General features: G+C 37.8%; 1 protein-coding gene across 9 annotated transcripts in view; it reads right to left on the minus strand.

Annotated features, from left to right (window-relative positions):
- LOC126161747 (sodium bicarbonate cotransporter 3) overlaps positions 1-21,705 on the minus strand; it is a 1,146,839-nt gene that overhangs the window by 173,906 nt on the left and 951,228 nt on the right. For 6 of the 9 annotated variants that reach the window (XM_049917795.1, XM_049917789.1, XM_049917788.1 and 3 more), the window contains 2 exons: positions 8,085-8,204; positions 6,024-6,116 (listed from right to left, as the gene is read on the minus strand). The exons of 1 other annotated variant lie outside the window; for it this stretch is intronic. In XM_049917795.1, the coding sequence (XP_049773752.1) occupies positions 6,024-6,116; positions 8,085-8,204 (213 nt within the window). The remainder of the gene's footprint in view (positions 1-6,023; positions 6,117-8,084; positions 8,205-21,705) is intronic. 2 more of the 9 variants (XM_049917790.1, XM_049917794.1) reach the window with 2 other exon arrangements.

Here is a 21,705-nt window from a genome sequence, read left to right on the forward strand (position 1 = left end):
GCTACCATTGATGAGACTGAGACAAAAACAGAATCACTGAAGGATCTGAACACCATAAGAAAAAGTGAGTTCCAGAATTGTTTCCAAGATTTAAAAAAGTGCTGGTACAAGTGTATTATATCATTATATTTCAGGAGGATTACTTAGTCACATTCAAAGTTGGTGCTGATGAATAAATAAAGATTCTTTAAGACAAACAAAAATTCTCATTGTTTTTCAATCACACCTCATGTATATCATACACACAACAAATTAGGAACAAGTTTAAATTTTTAAATTTACAGTCTTTTTCTCTTTTGTTTTCTAGTATAAATACAGTCCCATATTAACTCAGCCCACATTTCGTAACTATAGCTACTTCTTTGTAACTCCAGTATGCATTTTTTCTTTTGCAATAGCATCATCTTTTATATAAAAAAAGGGCCATTGATGCAGATTATACATTTTGAACACAGATAAAAAATCATGAGCTATTTCAGTATTACTGGCCTCATCAACAGGACTATAATTTCTTTTCTCCTCTGGCTGGCTGTAAATTCTGTCCTCCTCCTCAAATAACAACAGAACTTTTGTAAGAATATACAAAATTATCTTTTGGCTGTAGTTGAAACATGATAGTACATAAAGGTCTGAAGGACCATGGTATGAAAAACATAAAACTAGTCAATAAATATTATAACTAATTCAGAAACTGCAAGAAACACAGAATGCTGAAATGTTGTGTACAGTATCTTCCTTCCTTGTTGTTGTTGTGGTCTTCAGTCCTGAGACTGGTTTGATGCAGCTGTCCATGCTACTCTATCATGTGCAAGCTTCTTCATCTCCCAGTACCTACTGCAACCTACATCCTTCTGAATCTGCTTAGTGTATTCATCTCTTGGTCTCTCCGTACGATTTTTACCCTCCACGCTGCCCTCCAATACTAAATTGGTGATCCCTTGATGCCTCAGAACATGTCCTACCAACCGATCCCTTCTTCTGGTCAAGTTGTGGCACAAACTTCTCTTCTCCCCAATCCTATTCAATACTTCCTCATTAGTTATGTGATCTACCCATCTAATCTTCAGCACTCTTCTGTAGCACCACATTTTGAAAGCTTCTATTCTCTTCTTGTCCAAACTATTTATCATCCATGTTTCACTTCCGTACATGACTACACTCCATACAAATACTTTCAGAAATGACTTCCTGACACTTAAATCTATACTCGATGTTAACAAATTTCTCTTCTTCAGAAATGCTTTCCTTGCCATTGCCAGTCTACATTTTATATCCTCTCTACTTCGACCATCATCAGTTATTTTGCTCCCCAAATAGCAAAACTCCTTTACTACTTTAAGTGTCTCATTTTCTAATCTAATACCCTCAACATCACCCGACTTAATTCGACTACATTCCATTATCCTCGTTTTGCCTTTGTTGATGTTCATCTCGTATGCTCCCTTCAAGACACCATCCATTCCGTTCAACTGCTCTTCCAAGTCCTTCGCTGTCTCTAACAGAATTACAATATCATCGGCGAACCTCAAAGTTTTTATTTCTTCTCCATGGATTTTAATACCTACTCCAAATTTTTCTTTTGTTTCCTTTACTGCTTCCTCAATATACAGATTGAATAACATCGGGGAGAGGCTACAACCCTGTCTTACTCCCTTCCCAACCACTGCTTCCCTTTCATGTCCCTCAACTCTTATAACTGCCATCTGGTTTCTGTACAAATTGTAAATAGCCTTTCGCTCCCTGTATTTTACCCCTGCCACCTTTAGAATTTGAAAGAGAGTATTCCAGTCAACATTGTCAAAAGCTTTCTCTAAGTCTACAAATGCTAGAAACGTAGGTTTGCCTTTCCTTAATCTTTCTTCTAAGATAAGTCTTAAGGTCAGTATTGCCTCATGTGTTCCAGTATTTCTACGGAATCCAAACTGATCTTCCCCGAGGTCGGCTTCTACTAGTTTTTCCATTCATCTGTAAAGAATTCGTGTTAGTATTTTGCAGGCTGTGGCTTATTAAACTGATTGTTCGGTAATTTTCACATCTGTCACCTCCTGCTTTCTTTGGGATTGGAATTATTATATTCTTCTTGAAGTCTGAGGGTATAAAAAAATTGCACAGTAAGCACTGCAAGTAAGCTTATAGCAACTGAAAATTGGCTACATGCAAATATAAAATTAAAGTAATATTACAAAATTCATAAAACCAGAGGAGTTAAGCTACAGAAAACATAATTTGGGCTGCATTAAACTATATGATTCAAAGATACCTTAGCAACTATGCCAGAAGTTCAAATTCTTATTTGGTAAATTCTTTTAGATATAATTAGATGAAGGTAAAATCTACTTTCTTTGTTAAGTATTCCAGCCATTATAAGATTTACCCACATTTAAATTACATTTTTGATGTAATGACTCTCCATCAAACAGAACTAACTCAGCTCTTATAATAGAGAGTTGTTTTAATTAATTGTTTGGTCCAATTACAGTAAAGTAGTCCTTTCCTTACATAAGTTTTTGCAGTAGGGCACCAACACATCCATTCTACAACTGCATCTACACTCTGCAGACTACTGTCAAGTGCATGGCAGAGGGTACTTCCAATCACACCAATCATTAGGGCTTTTTCCCCATTCCATTCATATATGGACCACAGGAAGAAAGATTCCTTAAAAATCTCTGTGTGTGCTGTAGGTCTACTCTCGTCTTCACAGTCCATATGGGGGTGATAACAAAGTGGAATGTAGTATATGTTTAGCTGCTTCTTGAAACTTTGTAAGGTTTCCTTGAGATAGTTTGCATTTCATGTCACAGATCAGCCATTTCAATTAAACATCTTTGTACCATCGTCCCAGGGATCAAACAAACCTGATACATTCTTGTTGCCCACAGTCGTATATGGCCAAATATCTCCTGTTAGTCTTATATGGTTCAGCACATCCATGATGTTTTCCCATTGGTCAAACAAACCAGTCACCACTCATGTTCTCACATCCTCTGTTAGTCCTATTTGGTACAGGTCCCACACACTTCAGCAACAGTCTCCGAGGAGTTGCATGTATTTTGCATGCTAACTCCTTCATAGACTGATCACATTTCCCTACATTCTATGACAGTCATAGGATACTAGACAGTCATAGTATACTATGTTTTTTGTTTTGTGAAGTGCAGGCTTTATATTTCTGAATATAAAACAAGATGCCAAATTTTAACCACTTTGAAACCTTGTCAGATTTTTTCAGAGAGTAAATCATTATAGATAACTGCATCATCTTTAAAAAGTCTTAGGTTACTATTAGTAGTGTCCACAGGTCACTAATATACAATGTGAACATCAAGGGTCCCAACACACTGCCCTGTGGCACTACTGAAGTTACTACTTCATCAGTCAATGACTCCATCAAAGGTAATGTGCTATGCCTCACCCACCAAGAAATCCTCAAGCCAGTCACAAACCTCACTTGACACCCCACATGGCCATACTTCAAATATTAAGCAAATGTATGGTACTGAGTCAAATGCCTTTCACAAGTCAAAAACAGTGCTTGTACCCAATGCCCTTGATCCTCGGCTTTGAGGAGGTCATGTGTGAAAAGTACATGTAGGGTTTCACATGACTGATGTTTTCAAAATCCACACTGGTTGGCATGGAGGAGGTCTTTCTGTTCAAGATACATAATTATATTTGAACTTAGAATATGTTGTGAGATTCTAAAACAAATGGTGTCAAGGATACTGGATGGTACGTTTGTGGATCACTACTGCTGCCATTCTTATAAATGGGTGTGAACTGTGCTCTTGTCCAACTACACGGCACAGTTTTTTTGAGTGAACTTGGGTATATTATGGTTAAAAGAGGCACTAACTCAGCCACAAATTCAGAATAGAATATGGTAGGGATTCCATCGGGCCCTGGAGCTTTGTTTAGTTTTAATAACTTCACTTACTTCTTGATGCTACAGGTATCTATTTCACTGATCTTTACTGTGGTGAAAGAATTCAACTGAGGCAATTCTCCTTGGTTTTCCACTATAAAGTATCATTTGAAAATAAAGTTAGGCTTTTCTGCTTTTGCTTTGCTACCCTCAATTTCAGTTCCTGTCTCATCTATGAGTGTCTGGACACTAACTTCAATACCACTAATAGCATTTTCATATGACCAGAATTTCTTAAGGTTTTGTGAGGGATCTTTCAATAATATTCTGCTAATGAAGTCACTGAAGAAATCAAACACTGCCCTCTTGACAACCAAATGCATTTCATTCAACATCTCTTTATCTACAGCCCCATTTTTTGTTTCATGCCTATTATGTAGTAGTCACTGTTGCTGTCATAGTTTCTTGTGATCTATCCTCACACTTAAATTTATAAGTGGAATGAAGGCAGCAGATTTACCCAGAAATAAATGCATTCAAAAACACACCAATAAACTGTTTTCATCAGGTGATTTCTGAAGATGACTATGATCCTTGCACTAACTTCTACTTAAAACAAATTTTGTGTAACAAGACTATGCATTCAGTTTAGGCTATGACTGCTGATTATTTTCACATGACAGTTAGGTGGGCAGCATTTAATATGGCAAGAAACATTTGTTTGCTGCAGGAAATTAAAATAATAAAAAAATAATAGGTACTACAATAAGCTGAAAAGTGCCTAGTTAGAAAAAAAATGTGATGATATTATGAAGGCACCATTTATTACAGAAGATGAGGTATAGTTTGCAAGTGAATACATAAATACTGCAATAAGTTACAATTGCCGTCAAATCTCTGATGAGAGAATTTATATTGTTGTATTATCTACCACTATTCCAGTCTGACATTTTTCTTACATACAGCTTAATAGTAATACTATATAACTGATAAGCCAAAGCTTTTTGTTTTGCAAATTTTGGTGTTCAAATGTCAACAACTAAATAATATATTTACAGTTTTATTGACCTAAAAAAATAGAAATGTGTCTCAATGAATAAGACAAAATTAGTTGTTGAATACCCAACAGTCAACATCATGTCCAATTAGTCTGCATCACTCAAAACACACATGCATTTAGAAAAAAATTCTGAGATCAGCAAGATAATGTAACCAAAGACTATTATATTTGTTCAGTGTAATATTTACAAACAATCTAAGTTAACTTATGACAAATTTAATGTGATACTGAAACATTACAATAAATGACAATGTATGCTTATTAAAAAACATGCTCTTATTTAATGCAAAGCAAACACCAACTACACACCACAAAAAGCTTCAAAAAAATAAAGAACAACTGGAAGTAAGTTTTCTATCAAAAAGCTTCGTCATCTTAGAAAAGGGTGCTATACTGTAATGTAATTCCATATACATCTGTTTTGGAAGCATGTTGTTTATACATTGAAATTATCAGATAAAAAATAACGTAATATTCCTTTGCAGTGTCTGATATGTCTCCATGATATTGACGACATCAATGAAAGGATAACAGACTTATAATATAAAGACATTAAAATCAGCACAAATTTGTCAAGCTTTTAACCAAGAGTTATTCTGAATATATATTTGCATTTGATGGGTGGTTAACAATTTTAACTTGACTGTTTAGTTAGTATGGGATAAAACTGAGAGAATTTTTCAGTTTTGGTAATCACACTAAAATGTACCATGACAGAAGCTGTAGCAGAAAATATCATTCAACATGTTACAGAGCTCATATTCGTTTACTTGGTACAACTGACAGTGCACAGAAGGTTATTTCTTCTGTTATGAAGAAGTGTCAACATTAGTGTAAGTCATGGCCAAGAGAGATCTCTCTGCTACCAACTGTACACTGCTTGTAAAAAAATAAATGTTTAGCATTATCCTGTTTAATTTCATGGGCAGTAAAAATAAGCCCAGTCCTTAAAATTATCACTCAGAGTGGAAGCCATAACAAAAAGAATAAATGAAGTAGTTACACAATGGAATGGGAAAAAAGATAAAAGTAAACTAGTCTAGCAGGCCAAGCAGACAGGCAAGGGTACTATTGGGTGAGAGAAAAGCGATAGGTTACCAGCTCCAGGGACAGAAAGAAATCGGCCAAAGTCCAACTTGTTACTGTTGATGGTGGTGTTGGCTGGCTGAGACCCTGTTGGCTGCTCCTCCACTGCAGAGATACATCACTTCACCTCAGATTTCAGGCACTCAACACGCATATGCACTCATTATCTGTAGTCTACTGCTACATACAGAGATTATGGTATCCTCCACAAGTCAAATGCAATGCAGTATACAATTTTTGAATCTCAGATGTAGGTACAATTATGATAAAAGAGCTACTGTAAGAAGAGTGAACAGCAGTACATACAGCATAAACGAGCATAAGACTACAGCTGTAAGACTCCAGAGTTGCATGCAACTTACATACTAATAGTTAGAACAGCTGAAGCAAAAGACAGAAAGTTATTTTGTTTTATTGGTATGGTTTTGTGAAAATTAGACAAACAAAGACTGAAAAAATAGAGGAAGAAATTTGGAACATGTAATACTGCATTTGTGACAATTCCATGTACATTTTCCACAACAAAGATGCTGCTATAGATTTTGAAAGTATTTTTATACATATAAAACTAAACACGTTTGTTAAAGGTTTCTGGTGAAGAGAAGGAAAATAATCTAGCACCAGAGAGTAAAAGGGGGAGGGGGGAATGAAAATGGATTTTTACAACATTTAATATGTCAGGCTACAAAATTTATGAAACATAAAATATCCACGAGTAATAAAAATGTTGAACCACAGTCTTTAATAAAGATATTCTGCGAAGGTAAAGATGAGCACTGTTACAGCAGATCAATAAAAAATACTTCTAATAACATACAAGTGGAAGAGTTGGGGAGAGTGCAAAAGGAAGGGGTCATACAATCAAAAATGGGCTGAGCAATACTATGTTGAATCAACAGCTTAAGACATTCTGTAACTGGATAAATGCAGTAAAGTCAAACCTTGTGCTAATTGGCACATAGCAAACCAGGTAGTGAATCCAACCACTTGGTGGGGCATGATGTCAGCTAAGGGAAATGATACATCTAGTGAATATGCTGAATAGCAAGGGTCTAAAATTCATTTCAAATACACATCTAACATTAAAAAATAATACACTAAGTGATTGTAGGTCCAGGGTCACCATTAATTCAGTTTCCTCCACTACAAAATTACATGGCAGTATGAGAAGTATTTATTTTACATATCACAATAGCTTAAATTTAAAAACATATGTATAAATTAAAAGTGAGCTGCTTTCCACATCTTGAGCATCTGTTTTTATGGTACAGTTTATCATCACTAACACAATCAGGCCATAAGCAGAATGTAAAATATGTTGTAGGTATTAGTAATGCAGAAATGCTGAGGAATTAATAACATTCATGTGAGATTCTACAGTACTTTTCACTCACAACTCTGAAACATACTACTAAAGAAGAGATGTAGTGAAACTAATCTGTTCTCTAAATTTTGTTAACATCTTTCAACATAAATAAAATTCCACTTCCAGCATTGACAGTCAAATGAGAAGAATCACAGATGCGCTCAAAAGCAGAGCCGCATATTTTTAAGTATTCCAAGATTCTACCATAGAGCATTGTGAAAGAATGTGTATATTGGGTGAAAGAGCACAGAGTTCAAGTATAACAATTAACTGCAGTGTACTGCAATGTTTTCTAAATATACAATTCAGAGAAGCCTGTACTTTTGTGATAGTGAATACTGTCACAGAAAATGAGGCTCAAATTAATGAGCAAAACTACAAGGTATCTTTGAAAGAATCCACTTGTTTATCTACATAATTTTAAAAATTTGGTCATAAGTAAATCAAATTTTTGAAAAGTCTTGATTTCTGTGCCCTAAGAATAGAAAAAAACCACTCCATACTCCCCACCATCTAAGACTGTTTCATTCATAGTCATCTACATTCTAGCAATAAACACACACAATTAAGCTACAAGAGAAGAACTGACTGAGATTACAGGAAGACTCAACAGGTAACTGATACTGCTAATTAGTGGTGTTCAGCAAAACAGCTTCAGGATCAACAACTTCTATTGGTTTGCTGGAGCTGAACAATTTTAGGTGTACCTGGAACAGCAAGGTATGGCCCCTTATTATCCCGGACATCTAGCAGAGCTGTCTGTGATGAAGGACAGCTTGAACTGCGGATCACCTGCTGTGGTACCTTCTGTGTCTCCTGTGAGAAGTCTGGCCACACCAAGCAGGTACAGAAATGGAGTAACAAACATCCCTCACATTTATTACATATTTGACACATCAGAAATCTTATGTAACTAGCTTTAACATAAACCCAAAATATCATTGTTCTTTGAATTTCATCTGCAAGAAATACATAAAAGCTACAAATGTTAGCACTAAGACACACAAATACTTCAATCGTGGTGACATAATCATGTGAGATGAAGCAGTCTTTCTTGATTAGTTTTGAGAATAAAGGTAATTCAGGAACTCTACAATCTAAATAAATAAATAAATAATGTGGATGGTACATGTAGGGAGGACAACTGAAAGATTGAAAAGCATTCATTTCTCTCTCTAAAAACTATTATGATGGAGGTGGGGGAACTGCGGCCAATTTGTTGTAATAATGGCAAAATCAACATGGAAATGTGAGGCATGCTGGAAGAGTATGAGTGGTTTACTTATATTTAAACACTGGCAGCTTAGAACAAAGCTGCATGAATACATTGTCACCTATTGATTGACTGTAAAGCAACAGAAGTCATTGTTTTGATTTGGCAGTAGTCTGACTACGGCTGAAAGTGAGCAACAGTGGCTCTGAAAATCACTGCTCCTGCCAGCTGCATGGTGAATACTGTAATTCAATTTGTGTATGAAACAAGGGTCTACAGCTGCTCAAATTCATCAGAAGTTGTGCCTTGTTTATGGATCCACAGTGATGAGTGAACAAAATAGTGTAGAGGCTCAGAAAGTTGCCACAGATACGTGCATGAAACAGAGCAGAATGCTAATAAATGGACCCTGAACTACAATGTTATGAGCAGTTGATGACTGGTGCTCGGACTGATATATTTCCACATGTTGGCCACACCACTATTTACATGATTACCTAGGAAAATCTAAGCTATCATAAATTATTTGCATGGTGGCTAATTAAAATGTTTATTAAACAACACAAAGAACGTTAAGCAATGAATGTTGTTGGGTCATTGTTGACAAGATGGAGATATTTGTTTTCTAACATTGTCATGGCTGATCATGTGTGGATATCCAGCATCAACATAGAATCAAAACAACAGTCAGTGCATTGATGGTATCCAATTTAATCAAACTCAAAAAATTACAGAATCTCCTTCTGAAATAAAAAAATGATATCTGCAGTTTTCTGGGGTAAAAAGGAGATTCTTTTGTTTGATTTTGTGAAACGTGGACCAACAATTACAGCTGACATGTGCTGAAATGCTCACCAAACAAAACACCAGCACTACACCCTACAGTCCTAGTCTTGCACCCAATGACTATTACCTCTTGCACTTGAAGCAATGGCTTGGTGGACAACGATTTAATGATAACATGGAACTCCAGACTGGTTACTTACCAGGCAAAGTATTTCACTGGAGAGGGGCTGAAGAAGTTAGTGCACCATTACCAGATGGCTTAAAAGTGAACAGTAGTTAGATGGAAAAGTGAAGTGCATGTCAACAAAAATTGTAACAAATATTTTTTATGGATAAATGGCCTTTACTTTTCAAATACACATTGCATATCGCTGAAGGGTTGGCAGATCTCAAACAGGACTTCAGGTTTAAAAAACACACACTTTTATAGAATGAATGTTGTCTCTTGCTTCCAGATTAGTGTAACTCAGTAAGCAAACTTGCAAAGTCCATTGAAGGAATGCAGTGCATCACAGTGATTACGTTTTCCCCCGTCCTCTTTCTGTATGGACTACCTCTGCTCACTCCCTTTATCCTACTTATCCACCTAAAACTTATTCACTATGGCCTCCTCCTTCCTTTTCATCTGTCTGCATAGGATTGTTCCTCCTCCTTTATTTACACACAATCAAAATTACACAACATACTGTAAACATTCCACTGTCAGTATGAAAGTGCCTTCATTACAGTCATGATGATATAAATAATTAGTAAATAACAGATTTTTATTGCACAGTCTGGGAAAATGTAGGAGCTGCTTCTCTGGGAAATTACTACTAATGAGGATACATCTGAAGATACACTGTGTATGGAAGACATTGCTATTCCAGGCTGCCAAATAAAAACCTGTCACTGGCATTGTGGTTGTGGTCCTAATAACAATATAAAAATGTCTAGCTCTTGTAAAGAACTAGTTAGTTGGAAAGTAAATGACTCCTTAACAACAAATTCATTTTTTATGATAAGTCTTAGTCTATTCTTTCTACTATCTAATGAAGAGAATGAGAGAGTCATGTGTAAAAACTGTATGGTTTCTTAGATCATGAATTAAATCCTTTTCATAGCCTGTTTTCCTTCCCTCAAAGCCAAAAGCTTTTTCTTGGTAGTAAACAGTTTCTTACTTTTTATTTGTTGATGACCAGTTTTGATCTACTACAGGGATCAGCATCAGACTTATATTCCTTGGCATGGAGCAGGCCTGTCGGTACTGGCCTTGAGAACACTAGTGTTATAAGCGATCATGACTGTGCTTGCTAAATAACTTTTAAATTCAGATCACTGTTCCGTGGAACAATGTTCCAAAAGATTTTTAACATTTTCTTATTGCACAAAACACCTACAGCAACATTCTAGAAACAAAGTGCTGTATCACAACAAACTCGATGGAGATTACTCAGAGCAATCAATAATTTTTATACAAAAACCGAAGCTCCACATTCCTGCCGTGATGGGACCAACTGACCACCATGTCATCTTTGCCAATGACATCATTGGATGAGGTATAAGGGGGGGGGGGGGGGGTGTCAACACATCGCTCTCGCAATAGCTGTTGGATTTCTTGAAGTCAAGTAGCTCCTCAACTGGCACCAAAAGGTTGATTGTACCCCATTACAGCCCTCCCAACAAGGAAAAATCACTAGCAGAATTGGAAATCAAACCTAGTTCTTCTGCATAGCGCCCAGAAATAACTACTGAGCTATGGAGGTGTACAATAAGTTATACATAAGACCCAAGATTTAAAATGTAAAAGAAGTAACAAGGTGCAAATCTGAATGAGCGAAAAGTGAATGAAGAAGAAATGCTCAGCCAGAACTATATGAGCGCCTATCTAATAGGCGGTATGTCCACTTTTCTCACAGCAACAGTGGTGACATGCTGTGACATGAAAGCAATGAGATCTTAGTAGGTTGCTAGAGGGAGTTGGCATCACATCTGTACACACAAGTCACCTAATTCCAATAAATTCTGGGGAGGAGAGTGACGAGCTCTGACACCACATTCAATCACACCCCAGATGTGTTCAATCAAGTTCAGATCTGGTGAGCTGGGGGTCCAGCACATCAATTGGAATTCACCACTGTGTTCTTTGAACCAGTCCATCACACTGCTGGCCTTGTCATGGCACATTATCTTGTTGAAAAATATCACTGCCATCAGGAAACATGATCGTCACAAAGGGATGTATGTGGTATGAAACCAATGTATGACACTCCTTTGCTGTCATGCTGCCTTTCATGAGCTCCTCTGGACCCATGGATGCCCACCTGAATATTCCCCAGAGCATAATGGAGCTGCCACCAGCTTGTATCCGTCCCGCAGTACAGGTGTCAAGGACCTGTTCCCCTGGAAGACAATGGGTTTGTGCCCTCCCATCGGCATGAAGAAGAAGGTATCGGCATTCATCAGACGATGCAATGCTCTGCCAATGTCCAGTGCCGATTACCACATTCCCATTTCAGTCGTAGTTGCCAGTGTCATGGTGTTAACATTGGCACATGCATGGGTTGTGGGTTGTGGCTGTTCTGTTCTGTGTGCTACGTGTTGAGACACACTTGTACTGTGCCCAATTTAATGTCTGATGTTAGTTCCACCACAGTTCACTGACTCTCCTGTTTTACCAATCTGCCCCACCTATGAAGTCTGACATCTGTAATGAGGGTTGGCCAACCTATCCCATGATGTCTGGACGTGGTTTCACCTTCGTTTTGCCACATGTTGAAGACACTCACCACTGCACTCCTTGAACAACTGACAGGTCATGCAGTTTCTGAAATGCTCATGCCGAGCCTCTGGGCCATCACAGTCTGCCATTGATCAAACTCAGATAGATCGGGTGTCTTCCCCATTCTACAAAAAGACAGCATGCTCATTGACATTACATCCACCGTGTGTGCCTCTTACTAGCAGTCATTCCTCACCATGTGATGCTGCTATCGCCTGGATGGGTTTATATCAATAGTAGATCGGTGGTTACAATGTTCTGGCTGATCAGTTAACATTTTCCTCCTCTTACTATATTTTTCTTGACTTATTCCGTTTATCATTGCCATCTTGCCTCCACTTCCAGCTTTTATTCACATCAATTACTATATTTCTTTCATTTTCATTTGCTTCTTGTTCTTTTCCTTTTGATTTCCGTATAATGCAGCAATTATTTTGTTTATTGGCTTCTTATGGTGTATGATTAGGTATACTTAGGAAATTGTGGCTTAGTTTGCCCAGCTGGATTAAACTGCAATATTAATATGCAATATCACAGAGCCCAAAACAATCCCCTCAGCCACTAAAGATCACATGAAAAAAAAAACAACAATGATGCAAAATACATGCTGGGTGCAGAAAGGAATCAGACAGTAAGGTAAAATTATGATAGGGGATGTTGAATCCAGCAAAATCTGTCTGATAATCATAAGTCAGAAATGCACCATTGTGGAGATATGCTTGTAAAATGATAACAAAACAGTGACAAGTGCATGGAAGCCTCTATCCACAAAGAAGAGCTTGCAATAATTTTCAAAGACACAGAAGTTTTTGCAACACATCAAGAATTTTCACATGGGTGCACTGACACTTGTTACAATAATGTTGTCATTCATTCAACATTTAGGTGACTCATGGCAGGTGAAGAAGCATATTAAGAACTCGAAGGTGAGTAAGCATTTGTTCTTAACTTGTTTAATTTTTTAACACATTGCATTTAACAGGTTTCTACAATGTATCACTCCCTATTAATACAAGATTTTATGTTTTTGACATGTGCATGCAGCTGAAATTATTGTCACTAAGACAGGCACACATTCCTATGTAAAAGTGGTATAATTGTGCAGTTCTGTAAAACATCTCTTCATGACAGTATTTGGAATCTAAAGAGAGTTTATTACACACAGGAAAAAACAGCACACACCAGACTACTCACATTCTTTTTTTATGATATCCTCCTCTCCTCTGTTATTTCTTTTAATTTTCTTTACTTCACTTCATTTCCTTTGTTTTTTACTTATTATTGCATTACATCAAAATCTTTTCATCACTCTTATTCTCCTCCATTCATAATTACAGTTCATTTCTGCTATCATAGATTAGATTAGTTTTTCATTCCACAGATTCATGCTGAGGAGATCCTCGTGGATGTGGAACATGTCAATTTCTTTTCTTTTTTTACTAATAGTATGAATATATACAATACATAATTTGTTTCTATAAAAAATTCGTCAATGGAGTAGAAGGAGATGGCCACTAGTAAGTCTTTCAGGCTCTTTTTAAACTGATCTTTACTTGTAACTAAATTTTTTTATGTTTGCTGGCAAATTATTGAAGATGAGTGTTCCTGAGTAGTGGACCTGTTTTTGAACTAAAGTAAGTGCTTTTAAGTCCTTGTGCAGATAATTTTTGTTCCTGCTATTGTATGTATGAACTGAGCTGTTTGTTGGAAAAAAAGAGACATATTATTTAGAACAAATTTCATTAAGGAGTAAATATACTGAGAGGCAGTAGTTAGTATACCCAGTTCTTTGAAGAGGTTTCTACAGGACATCCATGAATTTACTCCACAAATAATATGTATTACACACTTTTGGACTCTGAAAACTTTTGTTTGACTTGAAGAGTTACCCCAAAATATTATACCATATGAAATTATGGAATGAAAGTAGGCAAAGTATGCAAAATTTTTCATTTTTATGTCGCCTATGTCTGCTAACACTCGAATTGCAAATACAGATTTGTTAAGGCGTTTCTGCAGTTCTGTGGTGTGCTCCTCCCAACTGAATTTATTATCAAGTTGTAATCCCAGGAATTTAAGACTGTCAACCTCTTCTACCTGCTCTTCTTCATCCTTTATGCATATGCTGGGTGGAAACCTCTTACAGGTTCTGAATTGCATATAGTGAGTGAATCTTTTCGAAGTTTAATGTCAGTGAGTTGGCTTTAAACCACTTATTAACATCCATGAAAATACCATTAGCAGATCTTTCTAGAACTACACTTGACATACTATTTATTGCAATACTTGTGTCATCTGCAAACAAAATGAACTCTGCTTCTGGCAGCGTAACTGATGAAAGATCGTTAATCATACAATGTAGGCTTTCACGGCCGGTGTTGTCTTAAGTTAAAACTTCCAGGCTGAGAGGCCATGGTCAATGTATAAAATTTCCACCTGACGTTTCGTCTCCATCTGCGGGGAGACATCTTCTGAGGTCGTCCGGCTACTGCCACGAGGCTGCTGGTACTCTCGCATTTATAGAGCGCATAGAGGGCACCACCATTCGTCACGTGATGCCGACGGTATGCCTATCTTTGGAAGGCGTCATCATTCTCGATTAAGAGTAACCGATTGTCATTCTGCTGGCGCAACGTCGACATCCATATTTTGTCCAAATTCCATGCAGTTGTGGACAAGTATATATTGGAACAACGAAAAGAAGTGTAAACACCCGCTTAGCCGAACATAAAAGAAACTGTCGCTTAGGACACATCGAAAAATCGGCCATAGCTGAGCATGTTTTTCGAGATGGGAATCATGAAATTAAATTTAATGAGACAAGCATTGTAGCACGAACATCCCATTATCATACGCGCATGTATAGAGAAGCAATAGAAAGTCACAAGCACCGCAACAATTTCAATAGAAAAGAGGAAGTTTTAAAGTTGGACAAAATATGGATGTCGACGTTGCGCCAGCAGAATGACAATCGATTACTCTTAATTGAAAATGATGACGCCTTCCAAAGATAGGCATACCGTCGGCATCACGTGACGAATGGTGGTGCCCTCTATGCGCTCCATAAATGCGAAAGTACCAGCAGCCTCAGTGGCAGTAGCCGGACAACCTCAGAAGATGTCTCCCACAGATGGAGACGAAACGTCAGGTGGAAATTTTATACATCGACCATGGCCTCTCAGCCAGGAAGATTTAACTGAAGAAAGATCGTTAATGTACACAATAAAAAGCAATGGCCCTAAGATGGATCCTTGTGGGACATCACATGTAATTTCTTCCCATTCTGATGATGACTTAATTAACTAGTCCCTTGCACTGACACCCTTTGTTTCCTGTTAGAGAGGTATGACTTGAACCATTTTGTAACACAGCCCGTGACACCATAGAATTCTAATTTATTTAAAAGGATGTTGTGGTTCACACATGACTTGAACCATTTTGTAGCACAGCCCGTGACACCATAGAATTCTAATTTATTTAAAAGGATGTTGTGGCTCACACAATCAAATGCCTTTGACAAATCACAGAAAATACCTGCTGCTTGTAATTTGTTACTAAATGAATTAAGTACATTTTCACTGTGTGTGTAAATAGCCTTCTCGATTTCAGAATCCTTCAGAAATCCAAACTGTGTTCTTGATAATATGTTATTTGTGGTCAGATGGTCGAGAAGCTGCCTGTACATTACTTTTTCTAAAATTTTTGAGAATGCTGGCTAAAGTAAAATCGGTCTGTAGTTTGATGGCATCTCTTTATCCCCTTTCTTGAATAGAGGCTTAACATCTGCATATTTCAGCCAGGCAGGAAATGTCCCAGTTATAATTGACTGGTTACACAAGTAACTTAGAATTGTACTAAACTCACAAGAACTTGTCTTAATTAACTTTGTTGATGTTTCATTGTAACCACTAGAATGCTTTGTTTTTAAAGATTTTATTATGAAAGTTATTTCTTTTGGTGGAGTGAGTGACATATCCACGTCTCTGAAGCTGTTTGTAAAGGCTAGTTTCAGATATTCAAGGGCATTATTTACTGATCCTGACAATCCCATTCTATCAGTAATGGATATAAAGTACTTGTTAAATAGATTTGCCACACTATGCCCATCGGTTACTAATGTGTCATCTACCCTTAATGCTATTTGCTCCTTTCGCTGTTTTCATTCTATTCATCATCTGTTCTTTCTTTTATTCCAGATAACTTTTCTGTCCATAGATCATATTTCCAAAAGCATAATTTCTATGGAAAGCATAATTCACATCCAAATGTTATACACTCCTGGAAATGGAAAAAAGAACACATTGACACCGGTGTGTCAGACCCACCATACTTGCTCCAGACACTGCGAGAGGGCTGTACAAGCAATGATCACACGCACGGCACAGCGGGCACACCAGGAACCGCGGTGTTGGCCGTCGAATGGCGTTAGCTGCGCAGCATTTGTGCACCGCCGCCGTCAGTGTCAGCCAGTTTGCCGTGGCATACGGAGCTCCATCGCAGTCTTTAACACTGGTAGCATGCCGCGACAGTGTGGACGTGAACCGTATGTGCAGTTGACGGACTTTGAGCGAGGGCGTATAGTGGGCATGCGGGAGGCCGGGTGGACGTACCGCCAAATTGCTCAACACGTGGGGCGTGAGGTCTCCACAGTACATCGATGTTGTCGCCAGTGGTCGGCGGAAGGTGCACGTGCCCGTCGACCTGGGACCGGACCGCAGCGACGCACGGATGCACGCCAAGACCGTAGGATCCTACGCAGTGCCGTAGGGGACCGCACCGCCACTTCCCAGCAAATTAGGGACACTGTTGCTCCTGGGGTATCGGCAAGGACCATTCGCAACCGTCTCCATGAAGCTGGGCTACGGTCCCGCACACCGTTAGGCCATCTTCCGCTCAAGCCCCAACATCGTGCAGCCCGCCTCCAGTGGTGTCGCGACAGGCGTGAATGGAGGGACGAATGGAGACGTGTCGTCTTCAGCGATGAGAGTCGCTTCTGCCTTGGTGCCAATGATGGTCGTATGCATGTTTGGCGCTGTGCAGGTGAGCGCCACAATCAGGACTGCATACGACCGAGGCACACACGGCCAACACCCGGCATCATGGTGTGGGGAGCGATCTCCTACACTGGCCGTACACCACTGGTGATCGTCGTGGGGACACTGAATAGTGCACGGAAATCCAAACCGTCATCGAACCCATCGTTCTACCATTCCTAGACCGGCAAGGGAACTTGCTGTTTCAACAGGACAATGCACGTCCGCAAGTATCCCGTGCCACCCAACGTGCTCTAGAAGGTGTAAGTCAACTACCCTGGCCAGCAAGATCTCCGGATCTGTCCCCCATTGAGCATGTTTGGGACTGGATGAAGCGTCGTCTCACGCGGTCTGCACGTCCAGCACGAACGCTGGTCCAACTGAGGCGCCAGGTGGAAATGGCATGGCAAGCCGTTCCACAGGACTACATCCAGCATCTCTACGATCGTCTCCATGGGAGAATAGCAGCCTGCATTGCTGCGAAAGATGGATATACACTGTACTAGTGCCGACATTGTGCATGCTCTGTTGCCTGTGTCTATGTGCCTGTGGTTCTGTCAGTGTGATCATGTGATGTATCTGACCCCAGGAATGTGTCGATAAAGTTTCCCCTTCCTGGGACAATGAATTCACGGTGTTCTTATTTCAATTTCCAGGAGTGTATTATTTGTTCCTTTATCTGAACAAACTGTTATACCATTAAAATATGTCTGAACATATTATACTAGTTGAGATAGTGCTGAAAAGTTAATTTAATTTTAAATATGTGGCATAATTTGTAAAAGCTTTATTCCAAATGAAACATTGCTTGACTGTATGTGGCATCACTTCTTTTAAAAACATCATCAGTACTTGGTCTCTCACAGCACTGACATATGTCAAGGCCATTAAAAGAAGTTCAGTTGCTTCCTGTTACCTAGGCCACAAACAATGGAGTTCCTGAATCAAGTGACATGTGATACAAAAACTGTCGTACACAAAGGCACAGCGATAAATCTTTTAGCCTATTCATATGCCTGCCACAACATTTCTCAAATAATTTTCAGAGTCATAACTAAAGGAACTGTAAATGTTTTTATGCTGCTTTCTCAGTGTTGTATGACTGCATTACAGATATGAAACAACTGTGAATTATTGGATATACTACTATAATATTACTGGATCAGCAGAAATATATTATTGAGAAACATATCAACAAAAGCTCTGAAAAACTGTGTTTCAACACAAGAAGTGAAAACATTTATCTGTCATCACTACAATACAATGATGTTAGGGATGTTGTAATGCTCTGAACATCAGGTGAATGTTCAAATATCTGTTCATGCATTTCGCCATATACGTCAAATATTCAGCTGAAAAGATAAAAATCTAATAATGACAGGTTAAGCTTATTAAGAAGAAATTCTGACATTTTCAACCAATTGTAGAAAACTCAAGTGTACCACATGCACTTGATGGACTGGGGCAAAAGTACCAAATGTAAATAAATCTGTGTCTCTTCTGTGTCTTCCTGGACTTATACTCTTATTTCCTGAATTTCAAATTCTAAAATTTGAAAGAACTAAAATGTCACAGAGTTATACGAGATAAATATAAATACTGGAGAGACTAACTGAAAAATTAGAAGAGTGCAACCAACAGAAAATACAGTATTAGCAGTAGTAGGGGACACAAAGGATACATACAAGAATCTCACTTGACCTGTTACTCATATTTAAACGACACCAGAGAACCTTCAGCAGCATCGTGAGTTTGGGCACCTATGTGGTTGTCCATACCTGCTGTTACAAGCATGTATGCATTATACATCAATGAGCCATAGGTTAGTGCTTTTTATTTCAGGAAGGAAGAGGTTACATTTTCAATAAAGATGACACTATAAAATATATTGAAAAAATTATCATTCTGAAACAGTATAAAAGTCAGAAGTTCACCATAAATATGACTGTTGTATGTGTATGTTGGAATTACATGAAAGATGTAAGAAAAATCTAGTTTCCATTAATAATGCATGCAACATCTATAAGAAAAACTTTTTTCCTTCTTTTTTTTTCCTCTGACCTTTATGGAACCAAGTCATCATGTGAATGAACAGACACTGAACATTAACTTTTCCTAAGGAATGTCCTGGCAGCAGCTGGATTTTTTTATGCTCTTCAGTAACCACCAATAAAAAAGATTATTTCTCAGTTTAATCTTTTGTTAGAGTGGTATTTCAATCTTGGAGGCATTTGATACATCTTCCCACACACAGTTTCCCTATTGTAATCATAATAATTCATGTTGAAAAGTCTTTGTGAAGGAAGTTTGTCTTAATAGAATATCGTATGAAGAAAGTTGTTGCACCAAAGATTACCAAACACAAGAATATGAAGTATTAAAAAAATATCACTTAGGGAGATTGTATGTCTTCAGCTGACAGTTTTTTTCTTCCTCTTCTTCACAGCCATCTGCCCATGGCGTAACTTGCAATATACTTTCCTTGCCTTGACTTACCTGTTGTTAGATTGTTATGATTATCATCTTCGTCATGTAACAATGGAGTCATCATTTCAGGAACTGAGAACCAGATATGAGTGGATTCTTTTTTTCTGTAACCTTACTGAGCTCCAGATCAGTATCTTGACAATTTATCAGTTGACTCATTAATAGTGAATCAAGATAAGCTCCCAGTATCACAAACAATATGCTGTTATACTGTTATTCGGAAATGCTGCCTGTTACCTCAAAAAGTTCTCAATAGTCACTGTTTGTGTGTGTGTGTGTGTGTGTGTGTGTGTGTGTATGTGTGTGTGTGTGTGGTGGGAGGGGGTAAAAATTTAAAAAAAATCACACTGTTTGTGCTTTCCCGTGAAGATTATGAGATTTCAGGGACCACCTGCAACTGCTCTTTTCCTTACCAAGTTCCTATTATTGCCATCCTATCATTTAACACCTGTGTGAGCTGAAAGTAGCTTTCCATTTCAGCGGAAAACTTAGTTTTAACAGTCATTACAGCTATATTTGTGCTTTATTTCTGTGTGTCTTGTTCATTTCAATTTACTTGTAAGACTTTGAAAACAAGTATAATTTATTACCAGTTTTCAGAATCATACATGAAAGCTTTTGTACTAAATATTTATATGTGAAACCTCATTTTTAACCAACCTTTCCCCTAACAACAGCTTCACAGAAGCAGGGAATAAAAATGTGTAAATACCTTTTTCTTGCTGCTGCTACACTTATCACTATTACTGGTCTTTGCTGTATGAATATGAATGACTTTCTAAGTTGTCATTATCATCATTACTTTCACTGGTTCATGTTGAATCATCTGTTCTTGATCTACCAGGCTGATGAGTGGCATTTCTTCACATGTACATCTTCTCCTGGCAGTTCCCAAGGGAACAGACTTCAGTGGTCTTTCTCCCTAGTGGTTTAGTTTTTGATCTACACCAGCAGTGGAGGCCCATTATCATTTTTGACAAGCAAGCATTATGACAGCCTTATCATCCTTTTCTCATCTGTTCCAGAGGATGTCTCATCTATGCCTAAGAGATCATCCACAATTTCCACAAAAGAACTCTCTTTCTTTTTGTTTTGTCTACAATTCTAACCAAAGATTTCTGTAAGCAATTCCATAAATTATAGACTTTGAATAACTCGTTAACATAGTGGTCATTTCTTCTTGCAGGAATCTATGCTTTTTGCCAAAAATGGAAGCTTTTAGAATCAACTGTTCTGTGATTTTCTTTGTTGTAAACCATAAAAGTCAAAAAAATTGCTTGACAGTTTGTTAGTACTTTGAAACAAGAACTGTAAAACGACTGAAGCCAAACAATATTTTTGGTTACAAAATAAATAACCCAAGCATATAACATTATTAAAAAATTATGTTATAAAATAAATTCATCAAATAATAATACTAATACAGGGTGTATATGCGGACAAGGAAAAAAAATTCCCGGATTTTTCCCGGATCTCCCGGTTAAAAATACATTTTCTCCCGGGTGAAAATACACTTTTTCTTGTTAAATGACAGTATACTTTACGTCGGAACAGTAAAACTTATCAATCGTTTGAATGGATATGGTTTTATACAGAGCGTAGAATTTATCGGCACTTTAGAAAACGTAACTCAGAGGGGAAAAAACACGTTTTGGAAAGACCTTTGATGTGCAGTGACATGTACGCCGCATATGTTCGTATTACGAAAGTATAAATTCGAATTCCACCAACAGGAAAAGTTAATGGTTTAAGTTAATATACGTAGTGTTGCTACAAAAAGAGCAATGCTTCCGCATATAATATTTGTCTCTAAGATTAATAAGCTACAAGAGAAGCTAAGCTTTCACATATAATGTTGATCTGTTTAGCGCATGTTACACTTTAAGATACATCACACAAATACGCCAGTAAAATTTTTAATACTGACATAAACCTCTGATCTTCTGGGCTCGAAATTCTTCTAAATGGCTCTTCATCAACGAGTTGATTTTTAAATGAGAGTAAACGCCCTGTGATTTAAGAAACTCGTCGTACATTCTCGCACATAG

Source organism: Schistocerca cancellata, chromosome 2 (genome assembly GCF_023864275.1).
Source record: "Schistocerca cancellata isolate TAMUIC-IGC-003103 chromosome 2, iqSchCanc2.1, whole genome shotgun sequence".
Taxonomy (NCBI): Eukaryota; Metazoa; Arthropoda; class Insecta; order Orthoptera; family Acrididae; genus Schistocerca; species Schistocerca cancellata.